Here is a 19,362-nt window from a genome sequence, read left to right on the forward strand (position 1 = left end):
CCTTCATCTCATCACGTGACATCAATAGCACAAATGGAATATAATCATGGTAAACATTTAAGATGGAAAAATGCAATTAATAAGTACAACTCATTCAAAAATGCAATCCCTCCCTCCCACAATTCTTCAGGAGTGTTTAATAATCCATATTGTTGACCCCCCCCCCTGCCCAGAACACAATGCAAATATTTACAGAGCCAAAAACACACTGACTACTACTGCGAGTCACATTAAGCCTCACGAAGACCAAATAGCCGAGAGGCGGGACGAATCCATTTCAAGTGAAAACAATCACAACCAAACGGTTAAGCCGGCTGGTCAGCCACAAATGACGGTGACGTAAACTCTACCTTTGGAACACCCAACCTCTTTTCGATTGTCATATCTGCTTCAGAGTGGGCCATTAAGATTTCACGAATTGCTATTGGTTTGTTAATGTGTAAGTAGGACCTGGCACGGGTTTTTTTTCCCCCCGCCCCTTCCGAGTTGTGGCAGCTATGGTAAACGAATGTTTGGCAGTCATCTTTTCGGGACAGCAGACTTCAGCCGGGAGATGGTGTCGCCTTTAAAAATGAACATGGGTGCCAAAAAGTCTTCAAGCGCTATGAACGTGCTCGCTGTCATCATGAACGTGACGGTCGTGGTCGTCATCGCTGTGCTCTTGTGGTATTTCATTGCCTTCGATCCAAGCGCTAAAAAGGAAACCGCAGACGAGGTACGTAAAGCAGAACAGTCACCACGCTTCTGTGTTCAGATTCCAATTGTTTGCTTAATCGTGACTTATTGCAATGTCACTTTTTCTTTTCTTCTTTGGTTCTTTCGGTAAAGTCACGTAGAATGAGACAGTCTCGTCCCTTCACCTGATGAAGGCCGCTTGTGTTGTGGCCGAAACGTCGTGAGAATATTATTGTGTTATTTTATTTTATCAATTTATTATTTTATTCTCATTCTACGTGACTTTACCGAAAGAACCAAAGAAGATGAATCCTTGCAGTCACGAAAGCTTTAAATCGAAAAATGCAATGTCACTGTTAAACTCTACTCTGAATATTGTTAGGCTTTGATTAGGAAGACTTTTAATAGTGTTGTATCCACGTCGTTACTCATGATATTGGTTATCAAAAATTATGCATGGATTTTTTTAACTGCTGTTAAAAAAATCTTGACTTAAAAGCCTTCATGACTGCAGGAATTCAATAGCTTTGCGTCTATCGGTAAATAATAAAAAATATCAGCAGCTCTCCCGCTATATTTTTCACCCGATGACGATTGCTCGTGTTGCGATGGAAACGTCGTGATATTGTTGTATTATTTGTTCTATCTACGTGGCTTTACCGAAAGACCCAAAGAATATTCTGTTTAAAACGTCTCTGTTTGCACGCACATGAGCCCTGTGGCTGCGAATGAATGGGAAAATTAAATGTATGCTCCAGGAATAAAGTTTATTTTTAAAAAATGTCAATCTTTGAAGAATGCAGATATAAAAAAAATGTTTGAATGTAGCTTCGGAATAAATCAACGCAGCCGGGCGAACCACACCTCTGATGGAGCGAGTGCGAGTGAGTAGTTTAGTGCATTGGCGAGTGTTAGTGCATTTATGAATGTTCATGTAAATATAGATTAAATGTTTGTTTTGTTTATTGTGAAGCATCTGGAGAAGCGATTGCATGTACATGCTGTATAAATCTAAAATGCATTGAATAGTGCATTGCGTATTGAAATTCACTTGATCTGGGGCTGCGATGCAATAAAGTGAATCCTCCATGCCAAAAACTCATTAACAGGACTTGCCAAACATCCCAATGCAGAACCATCCTCAAAAAGAGTTCCAAGACTCGGCGAATCTTCCTAAACAAATAAAGTGCATTATTATTATTACATTACCTGCTACGACATATGCAATAGAAACACGTGGACATTGACACAGATATTAACACATGCTAAAAAGCACACGAAGAAACAGAGACAAAGCAGACAAACGTAAGATCAGATAACATTTCACAAATTACACAAACAATTGACTGAAAAGTAAGTGGTTTGGGAAGCACACATTGCAAGGAGAGACGATGTCCGGTGTTCGAGACTAACGACTAGGTGGCAGCCAAAGAAAGGAACATGTCCGAGAAGACATCCACTGCAGAGATCGAGCGACAATATCAGCTTGTGTGCAGGTGTTTGGTGGATTGTTGTACCACAGGAACGTAAGAGATGGCGACAAATTGACGATATAGCCCTCATCCATCAGTGGAGAGATCGTGGCTAACAACGGGTACAAGTGTATGAGCTTTTAGGTTAATTTAATTTACATTTTCCGATTACCAAGCAGTAGATCGATGAGGCGTGATGATGACGATGCTGAAAGAGGGGGGGTCGCGCTTTGCGAGATGTTAGCTACCTCGCCTGGTATACAAGAGGTCGTGGGTTCAATCGCAACCCTGATGCCTGTATATTTGAAGTTTGCAGCGTCTCTCTCCCCGTGGTCATGTGGATTTTTATCCAGGTTCTCCGGTTTTCCCTCCACATTCAGAAACATGTGTTATACAGTATTTGAGATATCATTTGTGGTCAGGTCACTTCTGAAAAATAACTATATAGCTCAGTGGGCCTTCCCAGGTAAAATAAAAAAAAATGTTTCAAAGTTGAGTAAATTCATTACACCTGTGTCTCGAGCAGAACGTTCAGCTGGTGAACACGGCCGAGCTGGAGCTGAAGGCCAACGGCTCCTTCCTGCTGCGAAACATTGAGGGCAACGTCGTTCTGTCGGGGAGCCTGGGCGTGCCGCGGGGCGCCGCCTGGGACCAGGTCCTCCCCACGGCCTGCAGCGAGGCACCTGGTGCCGGCACAGTTGCCTGCTGGGAGTGGATCGGCCCGCAGGCTAAGGCAAGGGGCATCTGCTTGCTTAGGGGTCGACGCTTGCAAAAAAAAACACCCGCTGGGATTTTTGCCTGCACCTCTTCTGACGCGTTCTGCTCCGTCGTTGCCTGTTCCACTGTATGCATCACTCCGACGACGGTGTTGTTCTTGTTCTGTGCTGATGCACCGCGGATCTACCTTGCAAACTTGCTGGCTAACTTGCTACACAGGACTTTCCGTGTAACAAATACATTGATTGATTTTACAGGACCCTATGTCACACAGGTGGCCTCCTCCCATCTAATATATATACACAGATGCGTCGTGCTGCAAACTTGAATGTTCTAAAAAGGCTATGAGGATAATAACGTGCGCAATTATAATCAAGTATATGCTCGTAACTTATATAAAAACTTGAGTTTGAGGCCACCCCAAACGTGTTCCCCAGAGATCGCTGGAAAGGATCTAAAAGGTAGCTCTGTAATATGTTCTTCTGTGGACCGGTCTCTTAACATAAAGGGTTGCACTGCTTTGCGAGAAATCCGAATGGATAATTTATCTCGTGACACAATGCCAAAAGCAATAAACGTGTGCAAATAGACCAAATCAGAAGTTCAACTAAGTTAAAGCAATTAGAAAGCAGGTGACCAGTCATGCGTAACTTGTATCACGTAAATTTAATTTGAGCTGAAATGTAATGATATTTGAGACGAGCTCACCTCTACTCAAGTACTTTTGAGGCATGGATTGGTTAATTAGGTGGCCAAAAAATGTTTTACGGTACAACAAGTGAGCATATTCACCAATCTGTGTGGACATGTTTAGTGTCCAACCCTTTGATAGTGTGGGTTTCCTATAGGTTACTCCTCTTTGACACCTAATAAACTGTCAAATGGAATTTTCCAAACATCCCAATGCAGAACATTCCTAAAAAACATTAAGAAGTTGTCACCTACAGATACTTTCTGGATTAAAATAAGAAGTTGCATTATAATTCACGTGAGTATCATTATGTTTAAAAAAAAATTTTTACACAACACCGATGGTAAATATGGCAAAAGGTAGTTTATAATTACATGTGTTTGACGGACAGGTGAAACTAGGAATAAGTGTGAACCACTCGACCACATCAAACATCTCCTGCCACGAGTTCCACTGGGAGACGACCAGCGAGGACTTTGAGCCCTTGGACTGCTTCAGCATGGCCAACGCACACTGGTAAGGATGCCACGTGTTCATAGTGCCATGCGATAAGAATGTACAACCGTGAAAACACAAGCATGACTAAAAACATATATTGCAATGATTGCAAAGGCAGACCATGTGACATCCCTCAGTGAGAAATGTACGTGCAATGCTAACGGGACACACACGTACACGCACAGCCCTTCTGCCAATCCACTGCTGGATGAGGGCCTCCCCACACCCGTGCGGGTCATGGGGGTTAATTGACTGTACCTCATCACGCTGATCAGTGCTGATTGGTGGATGAATGGAGCACAGACTTTGGAGCATAGTACTGCACAATAGTGCATTTTGCTACACTGCCCCCTGCTGACAACATAGCCCTGCAGCAGCAGCAGCAGCCGTCAACAGCTGTTTCAATTTTGCACGGTTATCACCGATGCAGGCACTGTTCAGGCTACACCCTGCTTAGTTTAGGGCGCTAAAGTGGCGAGATGTTTACTACCTCGCTCGGTATACAGGAAGTCGTGGGTTCGATTCCGACCCTGATGCCTGTATATTTGGAGCTTGCATGTTTCTCTCCGTGGTTGCATGGATTTTTCTCCAGGTCCTCTGGGTTTTCCCTCCACATTTAGAATCAACATGTGTTTTTGAGTATTTGGCCGTTATAAGTTTCCCACATGATAAGCCACTTCTCTGAGCTTTAATTTGTGGCCAGGTCGCTTCTGAAAAAGAAGCCATGTAGCTCAGTGGACCTAACCTGGTCAAATAAAAAAAAATGTGTTTATTTTTAATGTTCATCTTCTGAGATTGGACACAATGCGGGCGATTTGGTCCAATATACCGAACCAAATTATACATTTCCCCTTGCGTACATTGTGGCGGCTGTGAATCAGCATCAATGAAGACGGTGGCAAAGCATGTTCCGTCGCTACTTCTACGCCAACGAGGTCGGCAACGTGCGGCTCTCTCCTGAGTCGCACGTGGCTCTTTAAGGACTGCTTCGTCACCGTGACTTATTAGGGACCGCTGTCTCGACGAGGTTCATCACGTGCGTCGCAGTGCTTGAAATGTTGAGTTTTTTTTTTACAGAATAAAAAAAAGAGCTCTTCTTTGTTATTTTGGTTCGACACCAATGCTCGTGGCACTACCAACTGTTTTATTTGGTTTTTTCTCACGCAGAAATGTTCGCAAAATTAGTCAAGCAAATTTCAACTTAACGTTCATGTCGATATTAACAAATTTAACCTGGTAACTGTGAGGCGAAGGTTTCTTTGCTTCAGTCAGCAACATTAAAATCATAGGCATCTCTTGCAAGCGCAATTCACTTTTACTGTTAAGCAAACAAGCACTGCCAACGTTTGTTTTTAATCTTACCGCCAGACAGCTGGCAGCAAGGGGCTCTATGTCCTTGTGTTTCTGTATAATTATAAAAAAAATATATGAGAACACCGAAATAAATCAAAGGGAAATTTGAAACCACTCACGGCGATGTTTACGAGCTGTCCATGTTCTGCTCTGGTGTTGAATGCCAATATAAATAATGACTGTCAATAGAGTTGGGCGATTCCAACAAGAATCGTATTCGATTCCAACAAGAATCGCATTCGATTCCTACAATTCCACCCTGGTTGGTTACTGCAGGAATCACGATTCCTCTATGGGCGTGTCTCACGTTAACGTCTCGGTACATTTGGATAGCATATTCAATAAAAAAAACTCAGCCCTGACAGGAAAAACCACGTGCAGCACACAGTCTCTGCAGTGCGGGTGGCTCCAGTGGTAGTGCCGGTGGTCTGAATAGTAACATTTGTGGTCTCAACTCTAGCAATCAGAGTATACGCACACACAGAAAGTGTTTTCAGTAGTCCCTCGGTTAGCGTTTTTAATCCTTTCCACGAAAACTACTGTTAACCGAAATAACTGTTAATCGAATTTACTTATGAGTTGGAAAAAAAAGGAAAAAGCACGGAGTCTGCAAGAGAGCTGTTTCCACTGCCAAAACAGAAAACATAACGTAAACAAAGCCATTCGGGGTCTATACACTCATAAACGGGCGTCGCTGATTGGCCATGGCATGCTCAGCCCACTTACGAGCGCTCGGATTGGTCGAAATTGGCGTCCGCGTGCATAACAGAAACACTGTTTCTCAAAATGTTTACATTCGTCGAAACCATGGGATCCTATGGGAGTCAAAACGTTCACCACATAACCGTTAATCGATGTCACTGTTAACCAAGGGACTACTGTATATATATACCCGTATATACGCATATATATCTAAATGTTATTTAAAGCCCAGTCTTGTATACTCAAGCTGTCCCCAGCTCTCCCGGTCCAGCCACATTTCCATATATCCACGCCAAAAAAAAGAAGCGAACAGTTAAATTTACAGCTGATGTGATATAATGAATCCACAGTGGATGGCCCGTTAACAAACGGCAGCCTTCTTCTCTCCCAACCAGGTACGGTGCTGCGGAGATGTACTCGCAGCGGTGGCCCATCAACTCGTGGAACAAGACCATGTCCTTCTACCTGTCGGGCGACATGTTCTCGGACGAGCAGCAGTACGGTTCTCTGCTCGAGCGCTACTGGCTCTCCTCGGCGGGCGCGGCGCTATGGGGGGACGCCACCAGCCCACTCCACGCCAGCATCAATGGCAACGGCGACGGCCGCATCTGCCTCAAGGGCTCCTACCGCAACGCCCCCTACCCATACCCCGCGGCTGGCGCGTGGGACGCGGGGGGCGTGCCGCCGCCCAGCCTGCGCTACGCCACGTGCTCGGGGCCGGACATCGTGAGTACGCACGCCCACGTGGTCTCCGAGCGGCTGGGCAGGCCCACGGACGTGCCCGACGAGCGGATGATCCGGCGACCCGTCTGGTCGACGTGGGCGCGCTACAAGGTGGGCATCAACCAGAGCAGCGTGCTAGGCTACGCGCGCGAGATCCTCGCCAACAACTTCGGCAACAGCCAGCTGGAGATCGACGACGGCTACGAGACGCACTACGGAGACTTCACCTTCGACCCCGTCAAATTCCCGGACGCAGCGGGGATGGTGCGTGAGCTCAAGGCGATGGGCTTCCGCGTCACCACGTGGGTCACGCCCTTCATCAACACGGACTCGCCCAGTTTTAAAGGTGACGGTGTAACCGGGGGCTTACGTCCACACGGAAATGCACTTTGGGTCGCTGATAACTATTTACTACGACAATTTTTTTATTTTACCAGGTAAGGCCCACTGAGCTATATAGCTTTTTCCAGAAGTGACCTGGCCACAAATGATAGCTCAATGAAGTGGCTTATAATGTGGAAATGTAAAGGAGCCAAATACTCTATAAAACACATGTTTTTAAATGTGGGGAAAAAAGCCGGAGGATCCGGTAAAAAATCCATGCGACCACAGGAAGAACATTCAAACTCCAAATATACAGGCACCAGGGTTGGGATCGAACCCAAAACCTCCTGTATACCAGGCGAGGTAGTTAACATCTCGCCACCGTGGAGCTCCTAGACTGCAGTAGGCACCTGACTGGTATCCGCAGCCATAGCGATAGGTATACTGGATGTGGTGTGCCATGTGCAAAAACAATTGCAGGTCGCCAACCTGGACACACCTGGCTAAAAAACAAAGATGTGAATTAGATTGTGTGTGTGAATGTTAAAGGAATCTTGTAGATTCCATTAGTTTTGTTGTGATGTTATCACAGATTTGCCGGTGAGGACGACTACTGGTTTTCTGTGACTGTTTTTAGTATTGAGGGAACAAGGTAATAGCAAATATTTAAACAAATCTATGGTTTTACATATAGCAGGAAAATTATTAAAGGTTTCTTTTCATTTTTACAAGTAATACTTTTTTACACATTGTATTTTTGTGGAGACACGGATGTAGGATTATTTATGACTATAATACCAATGATGCTCCAAAACAGCAAACCATATGCTATACTATGAATGATAATAATTAGTAGCTCACCTGGATTTGACATACTGCCATTGACTTGCATAATGCCCTTGATATGTAACTAACAACTTCCACAGGCATGCACAATTATCAATTCTGGATCTGCACGCTCGTATATACCGTGCGTTCTCGTTTGCGCGTGTAGAAGGGGCAGACAGAGGCTACTTCATCAAGGCCGAAAAAAACCACGTGCCGGGCCTGCTGAGGTGGTGGAACGGAATAGGTGCGACCGTCGACATGACCAACGCGCTGGCGCGCTCCTGGTACGTCGCCAAGCTGGAGCACGTCCGCACCACCTACGGCATCGACTCCTTCAAGTTCGACGCGGGCGAGATCAACTACCTCCCTCCGCGCTTCGTGACGCGCGCGCCAATGGTGAACCCCGGCATTTACACCAAGCTGTACGCCGAGACGGCGGCACGCTTCGGAGGCCAGGTCGAGCTGCGTGCCGGATGGCAAGGCCAGCGCCTGCCCGTCTTCTACCGCATGATGGACAAGGACTCCAACTGGGGCTACAGCAAGGGGCTGCTCACGCTCGTGCCCACGGCCCTCACCTTCAGCGTGCTCGGCTACCCGTTCATCCTGCCGGACATGATCGGCGGCAACGCCTACGAGGGCGGCTTCCACGGCACCGACTTCCGGCCCGAAGAGGAACTGTACATCCGCTGGCTCGAAGTCACCGCCTTCATGCCGGTCATGCAGTTCTCCATCTCTCCCTGGCAGTACGCCGGTAACTCCACGCACGACGTGGTGGGAATCTCGCGCCATTACGCCGCGCTGCACGAGACCATCGTGTCGGACCACATCGTGCACTTCGCGCATGAGGCCGTGCGCACGGGATCGCCGGTCATCCGGCCCATCTGGTGGCTGGAGCCACGCGGCCACGAGGCGCTCACCAGCGACGACGAGTTTCTGATCGGAGACCGCGTGCTGGTGGCCCCCGTCGTGCGCAAGGGCGCCTTGAAGCGCGACGTCTACGTGCCGGGGCCGGCGCTGACGTGGCGCGACGAGATGACCGGCGAGCGCGTGGCCGGCGGCGGCTGGTTGCTCGACTATCCCGTCCCCATCGACAAGATCCCTTGGTTTACCAGGGTGTAGTCACAGTGGTGGAGACGTAGTGCATAAACGGCTCGGGTAGAGCAGTTATATCTCTGGGACCTTTTTTCCAGAAAGGGTAAAGCCTATTGTTATTTTTTTTTCCATCATGTAAATCGCACAAGAGCATGCCTATTTTGTGTGCTTGGTACGTAACGGTTTGCCCACCCTCGTTATTTGATAATTTATCACGATTTGGCATCGTCATTTCACTCAATTTTAAAACTGTGGTGATTAATAATGACTTGAACTCATAAGGCACTTTTTTACAAATGTAGCACCTGTAAAGGCTGCAGAGGTCACATATAAACCAATGACAACATGTATGAATCAAACCTATTTGGTGTTCATCGATGAGTGAGCGCATTGTTACATGCCTACTATATAGCAGGGGTGTAATGATGCAACAATGATTCTTCAGCTTACCATGCATTCATCCTATCGTGCGTGAGAAGCTCGCATGACCTCTGCGGCCACTCGAGACGCTATAATGCACTACACTGTTATAAAATGTTTCTTGTATCACCAGGGGGACACTTTTGGTAATCATGTCCAGTGTATGTACATTGTAAAAATACTTTTTTTTCTTCATCAACAAAGCACAACAAATGCCTGCAACCTACATGCATATCTCTAAACTGATTGGATGCTAAAAACATCCAATAAAAAAATTTATCCAATCCAAGAATCGTAAAAACTTAAGCCAACTTACTTTTGGGTTTGATGGTATATTGGTTTTATTAAGTGCCAAGTTTCGTCAAATAAATTAGTACCAAACTAATTATGTTATTATTTCTGCAATGTATTCTAATGCATGGACTTAAATGTCTATATGATATGATGACAGCAATTAGCTTTGGATGTTGCAAACACCACAGTTGCCTCTACCATAAACAAACCAGATCGAGCTACGTACCTCTATTGATGTATGTACAGTGAGGGAAAAAAGCATTTGATCCCCTGCTGATTTTGTACGTTTGCCCACTGACAAATAAATGATCAGTCTATAATTTTAATGGTAGGTTTATTTGAACAGTGAGAGACAGAATATCAACAAAAAAACCAGAAAAACGCATGTGAAAAATGTTATAAATTGATTTGCATTTTAATGAGGGAAATAAGTATTTGAACCCCTCTCAATCAGAAAGATTTATGGCTCCCAGGTGTCTTTTATACAGGTAACGAGCTGAGATTAGGAGCACTCTTAAAAGGGAGTGCTCCTATTCTCAGTTTGTTACCTGTATAAGAGACGCCTGTCCACAGAAGCAATCAATCAATCAGATTCCAAACTCTCCACCATGGCCAAGACCAAAGAGCTCTCCAAGGATGTCAGGGACAAGATTGTAGACCTACACAAGGCTGGAATGGGCTACAAGATCATTGCCAAGCAGCTTGGTGAGGTGACAACAGTTGGTGCGATTATTCGCAAATGGAAGAAACACAAAATAACTGTCAATCTCCCTTGGCCTGGGGCTCCATGCAAGATCTCTCCTCGTGGAGTTGCAATGATCATGAGGACGGTGAGAAATCAGCCCAGAACTACACGGGAGGATCTTGTCAATGATCTCAAGGCAGCTGGGACCATAGTCACCAAGAAAACAATTGGTAACACACTTGGTAACACAATTGAATGTAAATCAATTTATAACATTTTTTACATGCGTTTTTCTAGAGTTTTTTGTTGTTATTCTGTCTCTCACTGTTCAAATAAACATACCATTAAAATTATAGACTGATCATTTCTTTGTCAGCAGGGGATCAAATACTTTTTTCCCTCACTGTATGTATGAGTTTTATCATAAACACACCACCTATTTCATGCAATTTGTATTCTTTACCTATTTAATGCCATTTGGGTGGCAGGGTGGTGCAGTCCTAGTACTTGTGCCCTAAAGCAAGAAGGGCCATGGTTCAATTTCTGACTTGGGCACCTTTCTATGCCAAGTTTGTATGTTCTCCCACTGTTCTGTATAGGTTTATTTTGAGTTCTCCGGTTTCCTCTCATAGCAAAAAAAATGCGAAGTGATGTAACTGATAGTGGCCAAACATTTAAATGCTGAAAAAAATTGATCTGCAAATTACGCAATTGAGATGACAGGTAGCAACATCGAATACTTGGCAGGACCCTCCTGAAAAAGTCTTGAGACTCAGGGAGGATTTTATGGATAAACAAGCAAACTAATGATAATTTGTCATATAAATTGTATGGGTTTACATACATGATTCTATGATTCAATGAACATATCGATTTTTTAAAATATACATATTAGTGAACATAGTGGCCGAGAGTGCCAAGAAGGGTCACATGATCCCATTACAGAGAACATATACTTTTAAAAATGTATTCCTCCACGCGAGATTCAATACAAGCTCCGTGAGCTTAAGAATCAATATTAATCAACAAATCGATGCCTCGTTACACCCACAATAACTTGCCAAAAAATCAAAGGTTTATATCATCAAAGTGGCAGTAGTCCCCTTCTCACAGTATTAAGATAGTTTCATAAGCTTACATGCTACACAGAAGAAGGCCACTCACCATGCAGGTGATGGGGCTTAATTGGCAATCAATCACCCTATTGGTCAGTGAGTGTTGGTCAAGGCAGGGGAGCAGAAACATTGGAGCACTGCACAGTATAGTGGACTTTTCTGCACTGCCCCCGGCTGACAACACAGCCCTGAAGCGGCCTACAATACCTATTTTATGCATGGTGGTCACCCTTCCAAGCACTATCCAGGATCCGTGATCTGACAACACCAGGCCCATTCTGAGTGATTTGGCCAGATGCACAACTGGAACACAAATTAAACAAAGAGAGCAAAAAAAAAACCCAGCACGAGCGAAAACATCTTGTCAGAAGCACCGCCACAGCAGCTCACCGTTCTGCAGGCCGGGCACCAACTTGTACACGATCTCCTGCATCACCCGGTCCAGCTTGAGGTTAAGAAGGGGCTGTGTCTCGTGGATCTTGATGTTGCACATGGGGCAGTGCTTGCTTGTCTGCAGATATTTCACAATGCAGCTCTTGCAGACTACCTCAGCAAACACAAAAAAACAATGGCAAACGAATTACACTCACATCTATGTATGTTGGTGGAAACAGAGCTGAAATGTCAGTTCTCTATTTTTACAACACATTGTAGTTAACTTGGTTTTCACCTCTTTAAATGAAGGACGTAATTATTTTTTTGTGTATAGGATAGTCGGAAAACTTTACCTAAGTATAATAAAGCACTCAACCCTGCTCGCACACACACCTGTCTTCTACAAAAACCACAATCGGTTTTCGCGTAGTTTTTTTTGTTCCTAGATTTGCTGTTAATGTGAATTAATAAGAGGGTTTAAAATAATCTACACTCTAAATCGAAAGTTCTATCAAATGTTTAAATGTATCCCACTCACAATCGGCATACATGTCCCATGATCATCCATTAGCTATGCTGGATGAAGGCCTTCCACCTCTCAGGGTTTCCTGCACGAGCCAATTGAATCACTCCATTTCCTCCTCGGACATTCTCAGAAGATGTATCCCTCTTTAGCTTCCACCCCTTTGTTAGTTTTGACCACTGGCCATCATCGCTAATGTGTTGTGCTCTCCTTGTCTGGCAGTTTTGAAGCAATGAAAAAAACACATGAAAGTTCTAGTGTGCAATTCTAGATTTGAAGCTTTCGTGACTGCAAGGATCCATACTCTTTGGTTCAATTCGGTAAAGTCACGTAAAAGTATAAAACAACAAAAATACTTCTAGTGAGCACCTGCTTTTGTATGTGGGAATATCACATACAAAAGCAGGAATATCATAATCCGCATTTATACTGGAGGATATAGACAGAATTTAGACGGGTCTTAACATATTCTCTCAAATATGTAAAGTGGCCTTGTAAAAGCGGAGTAACGTCTCCTGCTTCTTATTACAAACCCACGCCAGTGTGGTGTAAGGTAAGTGAGATCCCCAAGCTCTTTACTCACACGTGTGCAGACATTCTGTTATGGTGGTGGCATCCACGAAGTACCCGGCGCAGAGTATACACACGATGTGTTCGTTCAGGTCCTTAATTTTCACGTTCACCTCCTCCTGTAGGCGAGACAAAGCCAAGATTCACTACCAACATCGATCAACATATCGGCGCAGCATGAACGCACACAGAGACGCTACATTTACCCCCCCGGTTAGCTTTTAAGACCGCAGTGGCAAGTGCTGTTAGGGAACACTTCCACTGACTGCACAGCACACATTGAGATGGTGTCGTCAGAAACATACCTGTCCGCCTTTGTTTCCCTTCACATAACACCAAGTATGTACACAAAATGTCAGTGTGTCTTGGGAGTCCCAAGACAGATTCAGATACCACTCGCCACTGATGTTTTACAAAGGCAGGTATGGATCTCTGTTGTTAGCGAGCAGCTTTAAAGGCTAACACGACGCACGAGGGGGAGGTGGGTGGCCAGCAATCACGCCCGGCCGCGTTTGTCTCCCTAGCAGCGACGTTTACACACCGCACCATGTACTCACTTGAGGCTGAGTCGATCTAGGGGAGGGCCAGAACCGGTTCAGAACATCGTCACCGGTGTTGGCCGGGTTCGCAACGCAGCGCGCTAACCACTACGCCACCGCTCCCCACACACACACGTACATGCGTAACGACTACTGTACAGACAAATACACAACACAACCACACACATACACAGAATTAGATACCGCAAATACGCCAGACAAGAAACAACATTCGGCACGCATCATTTATTCATGGTGGCAAGCACTGTACAAAGACAAAGACCCCCCGTATAGCATTAACAGACTGTAGGGACAAGTGCTGTTAGTGAGCAGCACCTATGAAGGTCGGCACGGCACACGAGGGGGTGGGTGGCCAGCACCATGCCCGGCCGCCTTTGTCTCCCCAGTGGCGATGTTTACTACACACCGCAACCAGGACACTCATATTCTTTGCTTCTTTCGGTAAAGTCACGTAGATAGAAAAATAAAAAAAATCAAGTGACTTCAAATAATAACAACAAAAATGTTGAGACCGAGTCGATCTAGAGGAGGGCCAGAACCGGTTCAGAACATCGTCACCGGTGTTGGCCGTGAGCGGGAATCGAACTTGGGTCTCCGGGTTTCGTAGCGCAGCGTAGCGCTAACCGCTACGCCACCGCTCCCCACTGCACACACATGCGCACGTACTGTCCACGAACAACACACTTATCCCGCACGCAGTCATACTTCTTACACATTCTATTAACAGAGGCGCACACAAACACACGGGAGGCACACAACAACAACAACAAACAAACACTCTCCCACCACGCGTTCGCCACTCAGTCCCCCTCTCCCTCAAACTCCCCCACCCCCCTTTCCCACCGGGAACCCGGCCCACTGTCCCTGCCGGGTCGCAGCAACCTTCCGCGGGCAGCCCGCGCAGGCAAGCGAGGGGGGGCCCGACCCTCGGCCTAGGCGATTTCTCTACCACCCACTTTTCGGTCGACGCCCGGACTCCGCCGCGGCCCGCGCAGCGTCGACGATCGCGAGCCGCCGCGCGCGGATCGAAACACTTCCCCCCACCCTAACCCCACACACCCCCCCCCCCCCTCCGAGCGCCTCACCTCGTTGCGCAGCGGGTCGAGCTTGTAGACGCTCTGCAGCTGGTTGCGGAGCCTCATGGCGTTGGCCAGCGGAGTGTCGGACGCCATTGTCCGCGTCCGTGCGGCGGCGCGGCGCAGGACCCCCGCCGCCATCGCCCATTGCATTTCCCAGCGCGGATCGGCGCCGTAAGGGCACCCCCCCCCCTAACCCCACACACACCCCCCAACACCCCCCCCGCTAACACCAGCTGTGCCGGAACGACACGGGGATACACAAACGCGGAACAGCAACCACCGTTGACTTGAAAAAAAATCATCATATTTTTGGTTCTTTCGGTAAAGTCACGTAGGTAGAAAATAAAAAAAAATAATAAATACATTTAAAAATACAAATAAATTGAAAATAATAAAAGCAACAAAAAAACCCCCACGACGTTTCGATCGCAACACAAGCGGTCTTCATCAGGCGGAGAGAAAAGAGAAAATATTACCTCCGTTCGTGAATTTATTTACATGTGTATATATTTTTTTTAAAAATCGCTTTAACGTGTAGGGTTTCGCGACCAATATCAGCCACAATGTAGGTTTCTGTGTGTGTGTGTGGATTAGATCGCGTAAATGTGTCGTTAAACCCGCCACCACCCGACAGTCAAATTAGTAAGGTCTGTCACGGAAACAGAACATCTGTGTTGGAGATTGTAAATGTTGTGGATTTGGAGAGCAAATCTGTGTAGGAGATTGTAAATGTTGTGGATTTTCTCTCCAACACACATTGGGTGTGCTGTACTAGTAACAGATTGGCATGTTCTGTTTAGGTGACAACCCTTACTAATTGGCTGTGTCGGGTGGTGGCTGGTGTAACGACACATTTATATTTACGTGATCTAATCACAGAAAACCCTAATATTATGGAAAATAAAGCATGCGTTCGTCGTTAGTAGTGTGGTCTTAAAAGGAAATCAGAATATATATTTATCCTGGAGGAATCCGATGAGCTATAAACCTCTTTTTCATAGCTTTCCATTACACATGGACATCTTTCTATTTTTACAGCTGTACATCAGCAATGGACATCTTTATTTACTTGCTTTATCACTTATATTCTCGACAAGCACGCTAATGGGTGTCACAGGTGTCCATATATAATGGGCGACGTTTCAGGCAATGGCCCTTATAGCGCAAAGATTTACGGTTTGGGTTTTATTTTGGCTCGGGTAAAACCCATTGGGAATGGGTCGGGGGGCATTCTGATAACAGAAGGCTGGGATTTTATGCACACAGCGTTGGTGTACGGTGTTTTTTTTCCCAGGAATATGTTTGCTGTTTTTTTTTTAATGTATTTTCTGTTTGCACACACACATTGTCACTTTAAGATGTTTTCTTGTTCGTGTTTTTGTTTTTTTGTTTGTTGCGGTTGCACCCGATTAAAGAGCCGAATGGCTCGCAGGGCTATACCAAAATAAAGAAACTGAACTGAACGTGTTGAGTTTCTGCTGTGATTGTGCACCACTACCAATGCAGTACCATCAGATACCCATTAGCGTGTTTGTGGAGAGTACAGGAATCAAATAAATAAGCAGAGAATACTTTTTACTTTTTTTACTAAGTAAAGCTCACTGAGCTTTGTAGCTCTTTGTTTTCAGCAGCGACCTGTCCACAATTGATAGCGCAACGAGTGGCTTATCATTGTGGAAATTTGTAGCAGCCAAATAATCTAAACGCGTGATGATTCTACATGTGGAGGCTAAAACCGGAGGACCCCGAGAAAAATCCACACGTCCACGGGGAGAGAGACACGCACACTCCAAATATAGAAGCGTCAGAGACGCTTCTCAAACCCACGACCACCTGTATACCAGGCGAGGTAGTTAACATCTCCTAGCCACCGCAACAGCCCTCTTATCAGATATGGGTCCTAGTTCGACGCCTACCCATCCATATTTGTCTCTCTACGTAAAAAGATGTCAGCTTTATTTACATATCCCATCAGTTACATGATCGTCTGGGAGTGAATGGTTTGCGTCGAGCTCAGACCCATATCTAATAGAGGGCCTTGTCGATAATACCCAGCATTGGTTTGGACAAGCCAGACACTGTTAATGAGAATGATTGTGAAAACTGGTCGAGCGATTGCTGCTGAATAAAAATCAATCCCAGAAGATCGTGTGGCTGATGGGATTTGTTAAACAAATGTTGTTTCTTTATGTGGAGAGACAGATATGAATGGAAGGCATATTGTCCACTCATTTAGAGTCAGCATATGGTTCTACATAAGGCTGGGGCTGACGATTCCATGTGAAATATACAATACTCTCCATAATAAAGGTTTTTTGGTTAGATCACGTTATTTATAAATGTGTCGTAACCCTCCACCACCCGACACGGCCAATCAGCAAAAAAGTGTCACGTTGACAAAAGACAATTATATATTCTTGGTTCTTTCGGTAAAGTCACGTAGAAGGGAAACAATAAAATATAAAACAATATTATTTTATTGTTTCCCTTCTACGTAACTTTACCGAAAGAACCAATAATATGAATCCCTGCAGTCACGAAAGCTTTAAATCAAAAGACAATTAGTTCACTACTTTAGCCCACCGGTGTGTTGAAGAGTGAATCCACAACATTTACAGTTTGAATACGACGTTTCGCTAGTAATTACATCCAGCATCATCGGGCAATTCGCCAGAATTCTAGCCAGAATTCTGGCGAATGTTGTGTATTCACTCTTCAACACACCGGTGGGCTAAAGTAGTGAACTAATTGTCTTTTGTCAACGTGACACTGTTTTGCTGATTGGCCGTGTCGGGTGGTGGAGGGTTACGACACATTTATAAATAACGCGATCTAACCCAAAAACCTTTATTATCAATAATATTGGTCGCGAAAGCCTACGTGTTAAACATACAATACTCTATCACTGTTATATGTGTTACTTTTATTGTGAGTGTTTTTTTACGGATACGTTCGTTTATTTTTAACATTGTTTGTTCTTGTGCACAACTGCCAACGAGAATCGCATTTTTCTATATATGTATTTCCCAAACTCAACAGATTTGTCAATAACACATAATTTGAAAATAGAAAATATATACAATATGCGACGATTTGGGCAATGGCCCCATCTTCAGAGCACATATAAAGACCAAACATTTTGAGAAATTATATAGAAAACATTTTATTTCAAAGATCATGCAGTACATGTCTCCCACCGTTCTCTACACACTTATGTAGTCTTTTAAATTAATATGCGAGACGCAGAGCTATTGCGTTCACAGCATTCAATCACCCGTTCAGAAGAAAGTCAGAAAGAGGGCCATTCGACATCAGTGGTGTGTCTATACATGGATAATCGTGTAAATTAAACATAGTCGGTCAAGGACACAGAAAATACTTCCGAACCTACAACACCACATCCAGGTGTACACATCTCAATATTACTTTGGCTACTAGTCGCGTGCCTACTGCAGTCTTACTCGCGACCCAGAAAATCGTGAAAAGTTCAATCTTGAGTTTACTGAAGCGGGAATATCGTTGCTGCACAGTAGTGTAGCGTTCGACAATCGATGAGGGTCTGGTTTAACATGTTTAAAACATAATACTAAACAAAAAAATGTGTCCATTTACTGTAAACAAATGTTGGACTCGTGTTTTAATGGAAAACAAATGAGTAGAATAAAACTGGACTGTATTTTTCGATTTAAAGCTTTCGTGAATGCAGGGATTCATCTTCTGGACTGGTTTAGAATAATCTTGAGTCTCATCACTGTGTGGCCTGTCACACAAAATGGTATAAAGTACAAATGGGGTTTTAATTAGAAATAGAAGGAATAATTACGTTGATACAAATGAAATATTCCTCTTGCCATTCATTGCACCCTGAATTATTTCACTCAAATTTACTGTACTGTGTTTAAACAAACACATCATTCAGGACGTTGACATTTTATCCTGGTCGTCAGCAGGATACATTTCAGAAGCATGTATGGAAGAAAACGTGGTATTCATCCTATTTGTACAAATTTTATTGAATAACATTCACTCTATTCATTTTTTTGCCAGGAAAAAGTTCTACTTTTGACGTGAGACTAGTTGGTAACCCAATCAGATATATTCCTGCATAATCTATTTTTGAAAAGTATAAAATCACTGATATTTAACATTTCTCCTCCTTCTAGTGTAGTGCTCTGCATCAAGGTATTCGAATTTGGCTCATCTCAAACGCTTCTTCTTTGCATGGCTGACGTTGATGCAGAGCAACAGCTATAATTTTACGTTGAGGACGTTGAGCCAGATGATTGTATCAGGCGTAGCGGAGTGGTGTTGTACCGCTGTGTTGGTAGTCCCTGCGTATTTGTGAATCGGGCATTGCGTTCGTTGATTGTTCCATCGTCTGTTCTGTGGGTGGTGACCCGAGTCGTTGTACACTGACCGGAAAGTTTTCCATTTTCCATTTGTGGATCATCATCAAGTATCTGCATCTGCTGCTGCTGCCACGGTTTGTGCGAATAACGGATTAGGGTTGCTGCTGAGAAAATAAACTCGGGACATAAAATACACATCTTCACAAAATCCCGCTTTCTCACATAATTGGCTGCCTGGAATCTGAATTGCTCCGTTTTTATGCTCCCAATGATCTGCGTGTACATGTGATTTACTACGCGAGGCTCCATAGCGCTGG

The 19,362-nt window shown here is 44.7% G+C and overlaps 2 protein-coding genes across 3 annotated transcripts in view; one reads left to right on the forward strand and one right to left on the reverse strand.

Moving 5' to 3' along the window:
- PCGF1 (polycomb group ring finger 1) overlaps window positions 1-14,872 on the reverse strand; it is a 31,614-nt gene extending 16,742 nt beyond the window's left edge. For both annotated transcript variants that reach the window (XM_076065896.1, XM_076065897.1), the window contains exons 1-3: window positions 14,703-14,872; window positions 13,071-13,176; window positions 11,980-12,132 (exon numbers count right to left, since the gene is read on the reverse strand). In XM_076065896.1, coding sequence (XP_075922011.1) covers window positions 11,980-12,132; window positions 13,071-13,176; window positions 14,703-14,846 — 403 coding nt within the window. In that variant the 5' untranslated portion in view covers window positions 14,847-14,872. The remainder of the gene's footprint in view (window positions 1-11,979; window positions 12,133-13,070; window positions 13,177-14,702) is intronic.
- Window positions 487-10,811, forward strand: LOC116940754 (myogenesis-regulating glycosidase-like). Its single transcript, XM_076065769.1, has 5 exons — window positions 487-715; window positions 2,674-2,880; window positions 3,947-4,071; window positions 6,504-7,177; window positions 8,150-10,811. The coding sequence occupies exons 1-5, from the start codon at window positions 509-511 to the stop codon at window positions 9,100-9,102; spliced, it is 2,166 nt and encodes a 721-aa protein (XP_075921884.1). The 5' UTR covers window positions 487-508; the 3' UTR covers window positions 9,103-10,811.
- Window positions 14,873-19,362: the final 4,490 nt, after the last annotated feature.

This window comes from Petromyzon marinus, chromosome 9 (assembly GCF_048934315.1).
Source record: "Petromyzon marinus isolate PM22_M1 ecotype Great Lakes invasive population chromosome 9, UKy_Petmar_22M1.pri1.0, whole genome shotgun sequence".
NCBI classification, from domain to species: Eukaryota; Metazoa; Chordata; class Hyperoartia; order Petromyzontiformes; family Petromyzontidae; genus Petromyzon; species Petromyzon marinus.